This window comes from Schistocerca serialis, chromosome 4 (genome assembly GCF_023864345.2).
Source record: "Schistocerca serialis cubense isolate TAMUIC-IGC-003099 chromosome 4, iqSchSeri2.2, whole genome shotgun sequence".
NCBI lineage: Eukaryota > Metazoa > Arthropoda > Insecta > Orthoptera > Acrididae > Schistocerca > Schistocerca serialis.
Window position 1 is genome coordinate 471175568 of NC_064641.1, and position 18225 is coordinate 471193792.

Genomic DNA, 18225 nt, shown 5'->3' on the forward strand with positions numbered 1-18225 from the left:
GCGCTGTTTGCTTACAATTAAATGTCGTCACCTCAGAACAAAGTTTTGCAAATGCAAAGCCTTCTAAAGATTATTTAAAACCTATAGAAGTCTTCGTGTTGACTCACTAGTCATTTGACTCTGTGTAAAATCAAACAACAGTGGCTTCGAAAATCGCGGCTCCCATCAATTGTGACGTGCGTTTTCGAATTCGATTTTTCTTTGCAAAAGGTTCAATAGCTGCTCAAATGCGTCCGGAGTTGTGCCTTGTTTATGTGTATGATAAAGAGCGGATTGGCATGTCCAATATCCAGGCCTATGAAATCGAGCAACGAGTGGACCGGAAATTGGGATTTGATCGACGCTTGACGGTTTGTACTCTGCTTGATGAAGTGATTGGTGAAGAAAATGAATGCTCCATTATTTACACATTGTCAAGGAAAGCTCAGATATCACAAATTTTGTGCAGTGTGATACGGAAGTGCTTACCGACCAACACGGAGCAAAGAATGTCAAGCAGGCGTGCGATGTTGGATCGCCATCCACAAGATGTAGATGATTTGTTTTCCCACATTGCTACGGGTGGCGAGACGTTTATATCCTACATCAACGCAGAATGGAAACAGCACTCAATGCAGTGGCGCCATTCAGCTTCAGCAAAACAGAAAAAAATTTAGTCAGTGTCCTTAGTCGAATCGCAAAATGATGACTGTTCATTTTTCGAGACAAAAAGGATGTTCTTTTTGTTGATTTCATGGGAAATAGATAATGGTAAAGGAAGATAAGATACCAACAGGAACTGAGACTCACGTTCATCCAAAATACAGATTACCCAGAAGGCAATAACACGCCTACCGGTCTGCGCATCAGCACAGAAAACAATGAAAATTGACAGTAGGCTCTGTTTTTCAACGTTTCACGCGATAAATCGGAATCTGACGACCGCTAAATAGACAGTAAAAGATTTGAAGGTCATAACCGTGTTTCAGACTGCATTTCAAAATGTCGGGCTGAAAACGTAAGCTGCGTGGAGTTGTTTTCTGGCGACCTAAGTATTTGTGAATAGCGGTTAGTTTTGATGCTAACATAACACTGGGGAAGTTTTAGTGTGTGAAAAGATGTCGTTCTTACTGGGCTTGTTATTTGGCATTATACTGTATTCCAAACAAATGATATCCAACCACTGGCAGTATTGAATTTCGACGGCTACTTAAGATCACTTCTTTGCTCTACATCGACACGTATGTCAATGACTGCATGTATATGATCAATTAATGCCTTCCAAGAGTTCGACGAACTGTAGGCTTTGATCGACGCAGCATTAGTTCGCAATGTACTGTACTTCCAGGCGGTATTTTCTTCAATGCAGTGACCACCCAATAAAACGTGTCACTATAGTTCATGATAACATGAAGTATGCGGTAGCAGTGTAACTTAACTTGGTTTGAAACGTTGAAACAGTAGTTTTGCTCTCTGTTGACAATCAATGACGTAAGCTTTATGCTTTCCTTCTGGTTTTATGATTTAATAATTTCTCTATTTTGCTGGTAATATGCATTAGTACTTTATTTTGGAAGTGAACAGTGTCTAAAGTAAATTTTTAAAATATTTGCAATTAAAACAAATTACTTTCACAAGCGCCGAAGTTGCACGAAATAAACATACGAACGTTAACAGTGTGGTTAGTAAATAATGCACTATACTCATCATATTGCTACCTATTGAAGTTTAACTTTGGTATTCCCGTATGAATTTTATGCGTCGCGTATGCATGATAGTTCGAAAGGCTCTCAGTGTAACACGCAAAGTCCTCTGATTGTCCAAACTTCTCTGCTAATGTAAGTCATAGTCTCATTACATCCGTAATATGCAGTTCACCATAGAAGGCATAACTGAACGTAAATTTAAAAATGTGAAAGTTTGATCGACGCCACTATATCACTCTCTACCATACAGGAAAAAAAACCATTATGCATTTGCTCCTCCTGTTTCGTGAAACGTAAATTAGCATCTGTAAGTACCCGACAAGGATTCCTAAAAGTTTAAAAAACTCAAGGTAACTAGGCTCACGGCTTTGATTCCTACCCTGTCAATGCCGTGCTTCTTGATCCCGGAAGGCCTTCGGATACAGTTCCGCATTGTTATTCCAGGCGGTAACCAGATTTACACGCCACTCGTCACTGCGACAGAAAACAATGTCGGGCACTGACGGTGAGATCCTCACAACCTCCGTAATAGCCCGTCCCCACTTTTTTCCTCTTTCATTCTCTAATTTCCGATCAAGAATCTGCAGATTAGCAGTGTGTTTTGCATCGGTTGATGTGTGCAACGATGGATACTCTACTGCTTTTCATGCAGTAAGATAAGCCAGGTGCGTAGAAATAAAGGACCAGGATAGATCATGACACAAACACCTGCATGTCTCTGTCGTACTGAATTTCCGACAATAATGCAGTGTCTTTAAACCTAATTGCCAAGGGAAGGAAGAAAGGAAGATTAGAGTTTAACGCCCCGTCGACAATGCGGCATTAGAGACGAAGGATAAGCTCGAAATATTTCAAGGATGGACAAGGAAGTCGGCATTGTCCTTTCAAAGTATCCAACCCGGCCTTTTCCTGGAGTGATTTAGGGAAATCGCGGAGACCCTCAACCGCCGTCTTCCCAAATGCGAGTCCCGTATGTTAACCGCTGCGCCACCCCGATCAGTCCTAATTCCCAGGGTTTCAGCTAGTATAGGATAGGGTGTTTCAAAACGACATATCAGACTTCAAAAAACTATATCTCACACGTGAAGGAAGATAGAAACACGGAGGAAATTTCAACTTACGCATTAGGCCGTAAAGTTTTTATGGTCAAAAGAACCACCTGCTTTTATGCTTTTACGAGGGTATATCTTTCACTTTTACGCACATATGTACAACCTTGGGGTACTGTTTATAACTTCGTTTAGGATCAAAGTTTTCACTTGACTTTACAAATGTTCAATGTGTCCTCCGTCGAACGCATGACAAACATCCAGATGATAGTCAAACTCGTCCCATACTTTCGCGAGGATGTCTTGAGCCTCTGCATTTACTGCTGTCGCCATCCGGCGACGCAGATCACGCAAAATTATTGGAAGGGCAGCCATACGGGTAGAGTCTTTCATACATACCGTGAGAGCAGACGATCTTGGAGGCCAATGGTGCAATGCGAAATCCATAAGGCTCAGCAGCCGATCTATCATTCGGTTTTTTTTTTAATACGTAATAGGTCTACACCGCCGCTTGACTGTATACTATTATATTTTTCTCCTGTATAATCTAGATTTCGGCTTTCAAGCCATTATCGAGAACAGTGGTTTTAGACTATTAACATCATTTTGCTCTGTATTGTGCGGGATGACAAATACACATTTCAACAACTTTGATATAAATGTTACAAAATTAATCTCTTATAGGAACAAAAAAAATGTTCAAATATGTGTGAAATCTAATGGGACTTAACTGCTATGGTCATCAGTCCCGAAGCTTACACACTACTTAACCTAAATTATCCTAAGGACAAACACACACACCCATGCCCGAGGGAGGACTCGAACCTCCGCCGGGACCAGCCGCACAGCCCATGACTGCAGCGCCCTAGACCGCTCGGCTAATCTCACGCGGCTCTTTTAGGAACACGAGACATTCTTGTACAAGCACGTCATACATAGCAAAATGTGCCCAAAGCAGGTAAACATAAGAATAGCATATTTCAAAGGCATTTGCTAGTCTTATGATTACTTGTTTGGGCTGATTTCGCTAGATATAACGTTCTTGTACAGCATTGTCCTGTATTACTATAAGACATTAATTTTGTATCATACATATCAGCGCTAAACAAATGTGCTGAATTGTGTATTTGTCGTCCTGCACAGTACACAGCAATATGATGTTAATTATATGAGAACATTGTAGTCGATAATGGCGTGAAACCCGAAGAAAAGTATTGTAATGTACAGTCAAATGATGGTGTGTTCCTTCAAAAATATTGTATGACTGTGGCTCAGCACCATCGAAAACTTTTTATCATTCAGGTGTCAGCAGGACGTGCTCTTCTGGTTAACATTACTGACTGTCGATCACGGGGCCCTGGGTTCGATTCCAGGCCGAGGCGGGGATTTTCGTCCTTCGGGACTGTGTGTATGTGTTGTCCTCGTCATTATCGATGCACAAGTCGCCGAGGTGGCGTAAAATAAAAAGATTTGCACCAGGCGAACGAACCCCTCAGGAAGGGACTCCTAGCCAAATATGCTACAGGCACATTTCACTCTTGATCGTGGAAGCAGCTCATTGTTAATACATGCAGGTTCTCCGCCCTGTTTTCAGGATGTTCTCGCATTTGCGGGAAAAGGAAGAGTGCGACCTAGCTCCACCAGGGAGACCCTACTGGTAACCGCATAAGCCTCAACTTACAACTGGTGCCAAGGAGAATTTTTAATTTCAATGGGGAAGTTAGAATTCATCCTAAGTTTCTGTTCATTCACGCGGAGACATACTCTTGTGCCATTAAGCAGCCTGTACTCTCCCATGCGAACGGTTGTTGAACTGGTGCAATAATTTGTCTGATGTCATAAAAATAGAAACAACTTTTAAAGATTATTGAGTACAAGAAAACGCGTTATTAATCTATTTTCTGACTGCCTACAGCTATTAGCCAGATTTGATTCTAGAGACTAGTAACAGTTAAGAAGGGATGCGATATAGATTTTAGCAATTCCCACGTGATCAGCTGTCGGACCTGTTTTATTTTTTATTTTTAATGCGAAGTATGAAATGATGTCAATGACAAGATTCATTGATGACGCAGTAGTCCTCAGTGAAACTCAAGAAGAATTACACAGAGACAACAGAAGTCGTGGAATAGCGATATGATCGTATAGGCCTACAGATGTTGGTTGTACTGCATACGCAAGTCACTAAAGGGCAGTGCTGTCGTTTATACTCGGGCGACTCGTGTGAAAAAGTTTCCGACGTCATTAGAGCTGCACGACGGGAATTAACAGTCTTCGAATGGAAATTGGAGCTAGGCGCATGGAATATTCAGTTTTGGAAATCGTTACGGAATTCAGTGTTGTGAAATCTACAGTGTCAAGAGTGTGTCGAGAAAAAACCAGAGTTCAGGCATTACCTCTCACCACAGACAACTTAACGACCGAGAGCAGCGGCGTTTGCATAGAGTTATCAATGCTAATAGACAAGCAACATTGCGTGAAGTAGCTGCAGAAATCAATGCGGGACATACGACGAACGTAACCGTTAGGACAGAGCGGCGAAATTTGGGGTCAAGGGGCTATGGCAGCAGACATCCGACGGGAGTTCCTTTGCTGACAGCACGACGTCACCAGCAGCGCATCTCCTGGGCTCGTGACCACATCGGTTGGACCCTAGACGACTGGATAACCATGACTTCGTCAGATGAGTCCCGATTTCAACTGGTAAGAGCTGATGGTAGGTTTCGAGTGTGGCGCAGGTCCCAAGGAGCCGTGGATCAAAGTTGTCAACAAGTCACTGTGCAAGGTGGAAGTGACTGCATATTGGCGTGAGCTGTGTTTACATTGAATGGCTGAGTTCTTTGGTCCTTCTGAACCGATCATGGACTGAAAATGTTTAGGTTTCGAGTGTGGCGCAGGTCCCAAGGAGCCGTGGATCAAAGTTGTCAACAAGTCACTGTGCAAGGTGGAAGTGACTGCATATTGGCGTGAGCTGTGTTTACATTGAATGGCTGAGTTCTTTGGTCCTTCTGAACCGATCATGGACTGAAAATGTTTATGTTCGGCTGCTTGGTGACCATTTTCAGCCATTCATGGATTTCATTTTTATGAATGACAATGTGCCACGTACCGGATCACGACTGTTCATGTTTGCTTTGAAGAACATTCTGGAGAATTCGAGCGAATGATTTAACTATGCAGATCGTCCGACATTAATTCCATTGAACATTTGTGGGAGATAACATAATCGAGAGGTCAGTTGTTGAATCCACACTACGTCAATTGCTGCACTACGTCGGGCAAAAGGAGGTCCGACTCGATATTAGCAGGAATCTCCTGACTTTTGTCACCTCAGTCTACAGGGCGTGCTCAATGGACTGAACAGTGTAATGAGTACAGGATATGAATTGAAAGTAAATCGGAGAAAGGTGAAATTAATGACGAGTAGGTTTTATGTCACCACCACTCTGGGGCCTTTACGGCGTAAGGCTAATAGGAGAGATAAAGAAGATCCAACTAAGAGCAATAAGTTTCGTCACAGAGTCGTTTAGTCGCCGCGAAAGCGTTACAAGTTGTACATCGCGGAGTAGCTCACTACTGGTATTCCGAGAGAGTGCATTCCGGGAAGAATCGGACAACACGTTAATACCTTCCACATACGTGTCGTGAACTGACCACCACGATAAAATACCAGAAATTAGAGCTGATGCAGAGGTTTACCGACAGTCATTCTTCACACACCCCATTCACAAATGGAACAGGGAAGGAGGTATGGGATAGTGGTGCCAGAAGTTCCCTCTGCGACACACCGTCATGTGGCGAGCGGAGTTTTTATGTAGATGTTGTAGTAGCGAACAAAAATAAAATTATATTGCCGTACTTCGTACAGAAGAAATGAAACTTGTAAATAACATGATAGTTTGTGGTTTATTTAGAGAAATATACTCAAAAGTTCCTTCTTAAGCTGTTCAGTTTGGCACAGCTTCAGTACCAAATTGTTCAAATAGCTCTGAGCACTATGGGACTTAACATCTGAGATCATCAGTCCCCTAGGACTTAGAACTACTTCAACCTAACTAACCTAAGGACATCACACACATCCATGCCCGAGGCAGGATTCGAACCTGCGACCGTAGTGGTGGCGCGGTTCCAGACTGTAGTGCCTAGAACCACTCGGCCACCTTGGCCGGCGCTTCAGTACCCCTTGGAAATTAGCATCTCAGTCATCACAGCCCTTCTCGACAGTGCTTCAGTCTGCCTCCTCTGAATCAGTGCTAAGGCACAATACGGAGTTGACGCGAAGCTCGACCTACACAGGATATTTTCCGCAGGCACAACGGCGATATCTGTTTCACGGAGACGCGGAAACGAGCCGGCTAAGTGGTGCCAGGGGCGGCTGTGACGTAATTCGCACATCGTCACTGACCGAGGTCACGCCCGCCCCGCCGGTGACCGCTTCCTTGTAACTGGAAGCTCAGATCGGTGGACTGACTTCGCGCACCATTACAGTCGTCCACATTTAAAAGACACATTTACTCACACAACTATCGTACTTGGAGGAAGAAAAGTGACTGTGGGCGCAGAAGACAGGGAAAACCTTTCCAATTACGCGACTGAACCTGTGCTTCAGGGTCTCCCAGCCATTCATGCCGTAGGACTTTACATTCAATTCCAGCTAAACGCGTATCTCATGTGGACAACTTGCTTGCGCCGAAGAACAACGGATGGGATATTTTATCCCCATAACGTCAATTGTCGAGGTTCTGGAAGAACTTATATTTTGTTGTGCCAAAACGTTAAAGATTGCAATCGCACTTCGGCGTTGTCGTTGAATAATAGCTCCGACAACGCTGTAAGTGAAAATAATATACCATATTACTAGCACTGCTGTGGAGGAAAGGTGGCAAATTGGTTTAAAAAAAGGAAGGACATCAGAGACAGAGCATGAACCCTGTCGAAAGCCTTGGAGCTATAGTCTTTGTACAAGATATTTCATTACGTGTCATATGGAAAGTAAAAATGTGACTCGCGTATCTGAATGACTTTAAATTATTTGAGAGTCTTGATCTGTTGATTTTTATCGCTTCGTTGACAATAATGTTTAGTGCATAAACAAAAGATCTGAAGGAACTATTAGAAACACTGAAAGAAAAGCCTCTATTCTTGTACTGTTCTGTTGTAGTGTTAGTAGCTTTGTTACAGTGTTTTTCTGTCCTTGAAAATATATACACCCCACTAGAAACATGTTATCTTCGATGGTATCTTTTGTCTGAAGCGTCAAAAGTTTTTAACCAATATGCTTCTGGCTTCTATGTATTTTGAGATGTCGTCTTTAAAGAAATACAGTAATCGTATTATGCACAAATGTTAGTCTTTTACCACGCACAAAACCTCTGTTGGAAACTTCCTGATTATTGTGATTACTGAGTTCTATGGTTGCACAAACTAAAATATTATGTGATGTAGTCAGTTACTGTACAGGGTATCTAACTTAGTTATATTCTGAAGTGTTATCAGTGCGAATTTTCCGGCTGTTGTTCTACTTAGTTACTGGCTAATTACATATTATATGTCCTCTTCCGTCAACTTCTTTCCGCCGTACTGTACGTTAACTGACTACATCACGTACTACTTTAGCATTTGTAACCGTAGAACTCAAAGTTCACAGTAATCAGTACGTTGTCAGCAGAAGTTCGCTTACAGCAAGAGACCAACATCTGCGCAGAATACGATTACTATATGACGACGCCTCAAAACACACAGAAACAAAACGCATATTGGTTAAAAATATTATGCGTTTCAAAGAAGGGTGCCTTCAAAGGCAATATGTTTATAGTGCGATCGTTATGTTTTCGTGCAGGTATCGGATCTTATTCTCATGATACGTGTTCCTCGCCTATAATAGAATTCCTTTTTTTTTTTTTTTTTTTTTTTTTTTAGCGCCTGAGAACAGAAATTCAACAAACATGGGTATTCCTTTTTTTCACACTAAGGACTTACAAGTGAATCGACTCACACAACAAGATCGAAACAGCTTTGCCACTTATTCAGCAGACTCACTAGACAACTAAACAAGCAGCGAACAATGTTGTGTAGCGTATACAGCTCGTCTAGCAGGTGTAGGAAAACAAATGTTCTCATTAAGCTCGTTAAACTGAGGAGAAACAGCTCCAGTCAGATGTGGTGAGTGCATGTCAGCTGAAAACTCCACATCACAGTTCTAAATCCCGTTGGCTCTGAACTTTTCCCACACTTAACGTCGTTGTGGGTAGTGAACGTGCAGAGATGTAGTCTGGCGTTCATTTATGTTGCACTTTAAGGATTAAGTCCCCTTGAAAGTTTCTGAGGGAACCTTTTCAGAGTCCAGAAGACGAAAAGAAGACAGCACTTCCAATAAGACTATTTCGCAAAGAATTACACTGTTAAAATCACCCTTTAAATTACTGCTGTTTTACTTGCTGCATTTAGCAATATTTCGTTTCTCAAGATAAACATAAATATTTTTAATGTCGATTACCTTGGAGACAAGAATTGTTGATATTATCATTATTATTATTATTATTATTACTGTTACTAGTACTACTGTTATTACTGTTACTATTGTTACTTTTATCATTATTATTACTATAATTATCATTATTGTTTTTAATCAGACATGTTTCACCTAACTGTATTGGGCATCTTTAGTGGCTTGCAAAGAAATAAAAGAGAATAAAAGTTTCCATAAATTACTGTAACCAGTCAACTTTTGCTTTATTCTTCAATTTCTATTTCTCATTACCGCTTTCAAATCGCCTAGCGATTCATAAGCAGATGGTACATATTTATTGCATGATTGCAGTACTGTGGAGGTTGTGTAGCTGAAGCGAAACGTAAAAACGAAACATGTAAGCCACTTCCACGTCCTTTACAAAAAATAAATAAAAACTTTTATTTTCGTTTTGTAAAGCACCTGGAAGTTGTTACCCGAGGCTAAATTTGTGAATTTTTATTCTGTTTTGCAAAGCGCGTGGACGTTTTTGCCTATGGCCAAGTTTGTGAAGTGTTGTAAAATTACCGTCACTGGAAAACATACGTTGTGTTTTCCAAAATATTGGTGCATCAAGAACAGATCAACAGATACAAACAACTGTTAAGTGAAACAACTAAAGTGGTCCATAATGTGAAGAATTCTCGCCACATTCAGTACTTACGTGTTTCGTTTTTACATTTTGCCACATCTAATACGATCCCCATAATGCTGCCATTACGCAGTTCGAAACTGGTAATGGAAAATAAAAACTGAAGAATAAAACAAAAGGCGACTTTTTGCAGTAATTTCTGGAAACCTTTATTCATCACAGTAGCAGCGTTCCACATCCATATTGGATAAAAATTTGAATAAAAGAGTATATTGTTTGCTGGACCATAATTATTAAATTTTTGGGATACGTAGTGTTTCATGACAGCACTTTTAGATTAACTTAATGTTTACATTACTTACAAAAGCTGGATTGTAAATGTTAATGTAACCTAAACGGGCTGCCATGAACCACTACATTTCTCAAAAATTTATATTCAGACAAACAGTAACCTCTTTTGTATCTTTATAGGCAATTGAAGATGCCCAACAGAATCAAATGAATCGTATCTGGATAGTAACCAAATAAAAATTTTATTTGCGAAAGACGAGTAATAATTACATTTTTCTTGAAGATAAACAGCATTACAAGAAAACATCATTTTCAGAGAACTCACTTGCTCTTAAAAGTTGACAACGAAATCTGCTGGTGGCTAGCTAAAATACAAATTCCGTTTATTTTATGATTTGTACTTTTCCGGCCACGTAATTGTTTTACCCATTTGTTTTCCTTTTTCGTTACAGAAAGCTACATCGTTACGTGAATCACCCGGCAAGGACTGAAGCAAAATTTCTTACAAGCAAGATGTGTTCCGCTATTTCAACAACACCTCTTCTGGCTAAGAGGTAAGTTTTTGCATCCGCAGTAATCGAAGGCATTGTACCTTTGGAATGTCACTTAGAAAGCATAACTGTTGCAAAGTGTGCCTAGTAGCAATTAGCAGACTTAAATATCCAGAATGAGATTTTCACTCAGCTGCGGAGTGTGTGCTGATGTGAAACTTCCTGGCAGATTAAAACTGTATGCCGAACCGAGACTCGAATTCTGGACCTTTGTCTTTCACGGGCAAGTACTCTACCATCTGAGCTACCCAAGCACGACTCACGCCCCGTCCTCACAGCTTTACTTCTGCCAGTACCTCGTCTCCTACATTCCAAACTTTACAGCAGCCGCGCGGAATTTCAGAAAAATTGGACGATTTATTCAAGAAAATCAACTTAACAAATTGAGCACTTCAATAATGCATTGGTCCACTTTTTCCTTTTGTACGAGCTGTTATTCGGCTTGGTATCGATTGACAGAGTAGCTGCATGTCCTCCTGAGGGATATCGTGCCAAATTCTGTCCAATTGGCACGTTAGATGATCGGAATCCAGAAACGGTTGGAGGGTCCTGCACATAATGCTCCAAACGCTCTCAATTGAGGAGAGATCTGGCAACCTTGTTGCCCAAGGTAGTGTTTGGCAAGCATAAAGGGAAGCAGTAGAAACTCTCGCCGTGTGAAGGGGGGCATTATCTAGCCGAAGTGTGAGCCCAGGATGGCTTGTTATGAAAGTCAACAAAATGGAATGTTGAATATAGTCGACGTACCGCTGTGCTGTAAGGGTCTAGTGGATGACAACCAAAGGTGTCCTGCCATGAAAAGAAATGGCACCTGAGGCTTTTATTCCTGGTTGTTGGGCCGTATGGCGAGCGACATTCAGGCTGGTACCTCAGCACTGTCCGAGGCGCCTCCAGACACGTCTTTGCTGGTCATCGGGGGTCAGTTCGAAGTGGAACTCATCACTGAAGACGGTTCTAATCCATTCAATGAGATTTCAGGCCGAAGATGAGTCTATGGAGCCCCAGACAGCGATAGGACACCAACTCGACTGCAGCCCGCCATACGGCCCGACAATAACGAGTGGTGGTCTGAGGTGCCATTTCTCTTCATAGTAGCTCTCCTATGGGCGTTATCAGCGGCACCCTTACAACACAATGGTGCGTCGGTGAAGTTCTGCGCCCAGTTTTGTTGCCGTTTATGGCAATCCTGTTTGGGTCTACACTTGAGTCGGTGAAAGTTTGTACTGCTGGTCATCCTGATGCCAAAGCCAATTTTGGCCAGCAAGGCCGGCGGATCTCTCCCCAATTGAGAACGTTTGGAACATTATCGGTTGTGCCCTCCAACCAGCTCGGGATTTTGACGGTCTAACGCGCCAGTTGGACAGAATTTGGCACGATTTCCTTCAGGAAGATTCTCAATTTGTTAAGCTCTTTCTCTTGAATAAGTCATCCAGTTTTTTTTTTTTAATCGTTGCAATTTGTTTGTCTGTTTATGTACACCAAATCCACCGATTTTCATTTCGTTCAGATAATTCCTTCGGGGTGCGTCACTTTTTTTCTTTTTTTCCTTTGAGTGTATTTTCTCCAGTAATCTTATTTTTCACAAATCTTGCACTATAAGTAGCTTCACTTTCGCCTCGAACCACAGCGTTCCGAGTGGGGGGCCAGTGGATGGTGCTATTAGGCCCGTACATCTGATTAGCCCTAACGGAACAGATCGAGTTTCTGGAGCATGCGCAGTACCTTTGCCTAAGCTCGTCCTAGCTGCAGCGGCGCGCCCTGTGGAGAGCGGCGTGGTGACGGTGTGGGTGTTGCCTTTGCGGCAGGTGCGAGTCGACGCTGCCGAACGAGGCGGACAGCGACGTGACGTTCCTGGTGGGGCCGGACGGGTGCCGTGTGCCGGGCCACCGCAGCGTGCTGGCCGCCGCCAACCCCGTCTTCCGCTGCATGTTCGAGGGCCCGCTCGCCTGCGGACACTCCGTCACCGTGCCGGACGTCCCGTGGAGGGGCTTTGCCAACCTCCTCAGGTGAGCCGCAAACTCTCTCTCGCAACGGTGCTCTGCACAATGAACGCAAGTCATTGGGGACAGTATTGTGCTATGGGAGCATTCAACTGGGCTTCCATTACCCTGTGATAGAAATCGAAGGCACAGTGACAGCTGTGGACTATGTAAATATTACTTTAGGCGTCCGCCTCGATAGCTGAGTGGTCAGTGCGGCCGAATGCTGTGCAAAGGGAGCCGGGTTCGATTCCCGGTTGGGTCGGAGATTTTCCCCCCTGAGGGGGGCGCAAGTCGCCGAAGTGGCGTCAACTCGAAACACTTACACCAGGCGACCGGTCTACCCGACGGGAGGCCCCAGCCCACGACATCTCATGGTTTTTTTTTTGTGCTACCTGCATCACCTCGCGCTTGATTTCTACGCCGACGGCGATGGCATCTCCCAGCAGGATAACTGCCTGTGTCACAATCATACTACAGTGATTTTAAGAGAAAGATAGTGAACTCACGTTGATGTTTTTGCCAACAAATTCGTGTGATCTCAACGTGATGGAACACATCTGGAGCACTATTGGGCGCCATTTCTGCTATCACACACTACCGGCCTGTAATTTACGGGAACTACGTGATCTGTGCGTAGACATTTAATCGCACGTACCTTCATAAAATTACCAAGCATTTGTCTAACGTATATCACGTAGAACTTGCTCCTGTATTGGGTTACAAAGGGGGATCATCACACTATTAAGCAGGTAAATGAAATCAAACGATCGCGTGGCATCGTTCGCCGTGACGTCCCATCCGGGAAAGTTCGGCCGCCGGGTGGAAGTCTTATTCCAGGTGACGCTACATTGGGCGACTAGGGCATCGGTGATGATGAGATGATGATGAGCAAAACACAACACCCAATCCACGGGCGGAGAAAATCTCTAATCCAGCCGGGAATCGAACCCAGGCCCGGTGCATGGTAGGCAAGTACGTTACTAGTGAGCTAAGCAGGTGGACATTAAGCAGGTGTTCATAATGGTTTGAGTCATCTGCATGTGTTATGCCTCCACTGTCGGTAATACACTGTTCAAAAGAATTAGGGGAACGCATTTATTAACATCTGTTATGTTAAATCTGTTTTGTTACAGCCAGTACCTGTGGTCTTAAAGCATGACTTGAGATCTTCGCTTTCAATGTAGGTAACAACTAAAATCATTCGTCGTCTATTTGGCTGTGTTACGCACTACAACGTGAGGTGTCCCCTCAGAAGGAAGTGACTACCGGTGTGCTAGTATTTTCTAGTGAGTTACGCAGATGGCAGTTAACAACATGTGGAAGCGGTACTCAACCAAACACATGCAATGCAGTGTAAGTTACAAGGGCGATGTGCTTGATCCAAAAAGGATGGACGTTCGGTCTTGTTCCTCCAACGCTTCTCCGTGTGTCATCCACAGCTTGTGGATCCGCTACAGGGAGACAGGTTAGAACTCATGGTGGGTTGGAAAGATCGCTGACGCATTACGACCCTACGTGAAAACCGACATCTCCCCATCTCTGCGTTGCGGCGTCGTACGGACACTGCCAGAGCACTGCAAAACTATCTCAGAAGGGCCACTGGAGTCGCTGTGTCCGACTAGAGTCAGACTGTAACAAACAGGTTACGAAAAAGGACCTTACGACCCAGATGTCTTGTTCAAGTATGCCACCTGACACGAGAACACTTTGCAGCTGGTCTTCAGTTCCGCCGTTCCCATGTCAACTGGCAGCTTTGTCACTGGCGAAACGCGTTATTCACAGCTGAGTCCAGATATCCTCTGACGCAAGATGATGGCCATGTTCGTGTGCGGGGACCTGTGTTGAGCAGTACCTGATAAAAGTTGTCCCGGAAATCGACAGATTTCCAAGATTGTATGATACTGTAGGGAGACTTCAGTGGCGTCAGCCATACAGACTGTCGTTATTCATGGTCGGCTTACTGCCAGGCAGTACATAGAACAGATCCTGTTGGGCGATGTGGTGGTTGGTGCATCAGGTGGTGGTCGTGTATTGCTCGTAATGCCAGGGCCCATGCAGCGGGAGTCAGCAGCGATGTCTTGTAAAGCCTGGAAATTGAAGTAATGGAATGACCCGACCTAAGCTCCATCGAGCGTATGTGAGACGTGCAGACGTGTTCGTGCTCGTCCTGTTCTACCACAGGCTCTCCAAGGAGTCCCAAGGGCTCTCATTGAAGAATGGGAACGGATACCACAGGGCGACATATGTAGACATGCAGAGCATGCTACGTAGGTGTCACGCGCTAATAAATGCTCACGCAGAGCATGCATGTTACTGAAGCTCTCAAATTCCAATGAATACCACCCAGGGTGAATGGATTAATGATTGGCCGGCCGCGGTGGCCGAGCGGTTCTAGGCGCTTCAGTCCGGAACCGCGCGACTGCTACGGTCGCAGGTTCGAATCCTGCCTCGGACATGGATGTGTGTGATGTCCTTAGGTTAGTTAGGTTTAAGTAGTTCTAAGTTCTGGGGGACTGATGACCTCAGATGTTAAGTTCCATAGTGCTCAGAGCCATTTGAACCATTTGATTAATGATTGTTTGCACGTTTTTTCGGCATCTGTCGGACATTTCATTTCTTTTTATATAAACCATCGAGGATGTAATGATGTTTTCTTGTGTAATTAATTTGTGAAAGGTAAAGGTATAATTTGGTAACATACGCAGTCCTCAATTAATGCTGAATACAATATGGCAGACGCCCAAAATCATGTGCCCCTAAGTCTTTTGAGCAGTGTATTATTGACTCCCCTCCTCCTCTCACGCTGAAGAAACGCTTGCGGAATGTCCATAGTGTTCTGGAGTCTTAGCTAACGGCGGATGATTCCGGCACGTTGTTTAGGCACCTCTAGCAAAGCCGGCGCATCTGCCGGTGACACAGCGCGCAGCGCACGTGTCCCAGAGCCATCGACTGTTGCTGCTGCGTATGCTCAACTAAATGTACGTCTGTCGCTGACTGCGGATGCTGCTGGCTGTGTGCGTAGGTTCCTGTACCAGGAGCCGGTGCAGCTGCCCACGGTGCAGACGGCGCTGGCGACGCTGTACGCGGCGCACAAGTACCAGTGCCACGGGCTGCAGCTGCTCTGCACCCAACACCTGGCCGCCAGTCTCGACACCTCCTGCGTGCTCGAAGTCTTCTCCAACGTGCGCGTCTACTGCGACAGCTTCGGCTGCGTCACGAAGGCAGGTCAGCTGTCACGCAAGCTATGGCTTACTCCGGTACCTATGCCTCGACCGCCGGGGAATCACACTTAAAAGATCGGAACTGCTTAGAATTTAGAGTGCGTTGTTCTGTTTTATCCATGTGATGAAAGTAAAATATTGCGACATAGCTGCTACATGGAGTCGCGAAAGGTACACACGACCAGGTTCGAATGCATGTACATTCTGGAAAATGCTATAGGTCGCTAAGGAAAAAGTAATTCACTAGAAGGAAACTTTATTATATATATGAAGATGGTATCTGTTCTTTCGGACATGTCCGCACTATGAATATAGTGCGGGACAATAAGTTGCGAACGTGGATCTCACTGGAGGCGTGCCAGAGATAAGTCCCTGCAGTCGCACTATCCTCTGTGTCCTCGGTGGTTCAGATGGATAGAGCGTCTGCCACGTAAGCCGGAGACCCTGGGTTCGAGTCCCGGTCTGGGCACACATTTTCAACTCTCCCTGTTGACTTATTTCGACGCCTGTATACAGCTAAGGTGTTCATTTCATTGTAATGACTTTATTAGTCCAGTATTACGCGTTTCGACATTGCCATCATCAGATATCCTAGAACATCGTAGTGCACCTGGATGCAACATGTGTAGCCTGATGTTCCTGGATATCTGACGATAGCAATGTCCGAAACGCTTAGTATTGGACTAATAAACTCAGGTTGCATCCAGTCAATTACTTTTTTTTTTTTTTAATCTTATCAGACTTAACTGCTAAGGTCATCAGTCCCTAAGCTTACACACTGCTTAACCTAAATTATCCTAACAAACACACACACCCATGCCCGAGGGAGGACTCGAACCTTCGCCGGGACCAGCAATGACTTTTTCCTCAACGACCTATTCAGCACTTTACAGATTGCATATAAAATTTTGCAGTTTTCAATCAAAATTAATTATTTCTCTGCCTTTGATAATTTCTGTCTCGTTCTATTTCCAACTGTGGCCAAGAATAGAACATTGCTTATTAACAAACTTTTTCATAGTCCTGCTAGAAGTTTTGGATTGTCTTCGTGTGGAAAATTTTCCAAAAATTCGACAACATTTGATCACAGTCATCCATTTCTTAAACTATGAATATGGAAGCATAGTCTCAATTGATACCTTCACCACCTTTAGCTGAATTTAACTTCGTAATAAACCACCCAGAGAAAAAAAAACCATTGCAGCTTCATCCGTTTGGAAAAATAGCCCACGCTACACGACAAGTTAAAAATTTTATGGACGCAACCATTCCGCATTAAAATTGACATTTCAGTTACTCGTACACTATTGCGCACAATATACCGATACGACAATAGCTAAATATTGCTCTTCCCCCGATAAGTAACTGTTAATAACGTGCAGAAAATGAAACAATTACAGATAACGCTGGAACATGTCTAAAAGTGCTACATTCCACGAAACCGTATTAACAGAGCTAAATATACGTATACTGTGTGTGATGGATACTGTCAACGAAGCTTATATATATATATATATATATATATATATATATATATATATATATATATATATATATATATGTGTGTGTGTGTGTGTGTGTGTGTGTGTGTGTGTGTGTGTGTGTGTGGGTGTGTGTGTGTGTGTGTGTGTGTGTGTGTGTGTGTGGGTGGGTGGGTGGGTGTGTGGGTGTGTGTGGGTGTGTGTGTGTGTGTGTGTGTGTGTGTGTGTGTATGTGGATATGGGTGTATGTGAACACTATTTACTGCATTTACGAAGACTGTACTGTTGTTTGTTTGTTGTTACTTTGTTACATTTATGGTGTAACTGTGCAATTGACGTGACCTATTTTTGTGTCAGAGATATTTTATTATTAAAGTCGATTTTTACTGTTATCGAATGTAAAATTTAGGATTGTCTTTTGTTCTGAATTATCTGTACATGAAAATAGTTTTGTCAATGTAGGTTCCTTAATTCAAATTTCGTTGTGTTCGTTTAAAACATTGTTTCGATTTTTGTAAGGTGTATGCGGATCTCCATCTTTTCTAGAATGTTCATATAGATTCCCTTTTCCACTCTATGAAGAACAGAAAGATTACTAGCTTTAGCAAACTTCGGACCATTGTCTTTTTTCATACCCTAGAGTGCCCGGAACTTCTGCAGGGCTACTGGTGCACAGTCAACGTTCTTGTAAAAGAGCAGTGCCAGCAGCGCGATCCTTGATGGACACACTCATGTTGGGCGTCGCGGATGCAACTGAGGAGCAGCCCTGAGCCGCGTGTTTGCTGGTGTGCACATTCTGACACTTACAGCGCCATCTATTGGTCAAATTTTCATTAACATTTTTTTCCATGACGTTCCCCCTGTA

The 18225-nt window shown here is 43.5% G+C and overlaps 1 protein-coding gene across 3 annotated transcripts in view; it reads left to right on the plus strand.

Moving 5' to 3' along the window:
- LOC126475134 (BTB/POZ domain-containing protein 1-like) overlaps positions 1 to 18225 on the plus strand; it is a 472458-nt gene that overhangs the window by 448329 nt on the left and 5904 nt on the right. For all 3 annotated transcript variants that reach the window (XM_050102730.1, XM_050102731.1, XM_050102729.1), the window contains 3 exons: positions 10578 to 10679; positions 12482 to 12682; positions 15681 to 15883. In XM_050102730.1, coding sequence (XP_049958687.1) covers positions 10639 to 10679; positions 12482 to 12682; positions 15681 to 15883 — 445 coding nt within the window. In that variant the 5' untranslated portion in view covers positions 10578 to 10638. The remainder of the gene's footprint in view (positions 1 to 10577; positions 10680 to 12481; positions 12683 to 15680; positions 15884 to 18225) is intronic.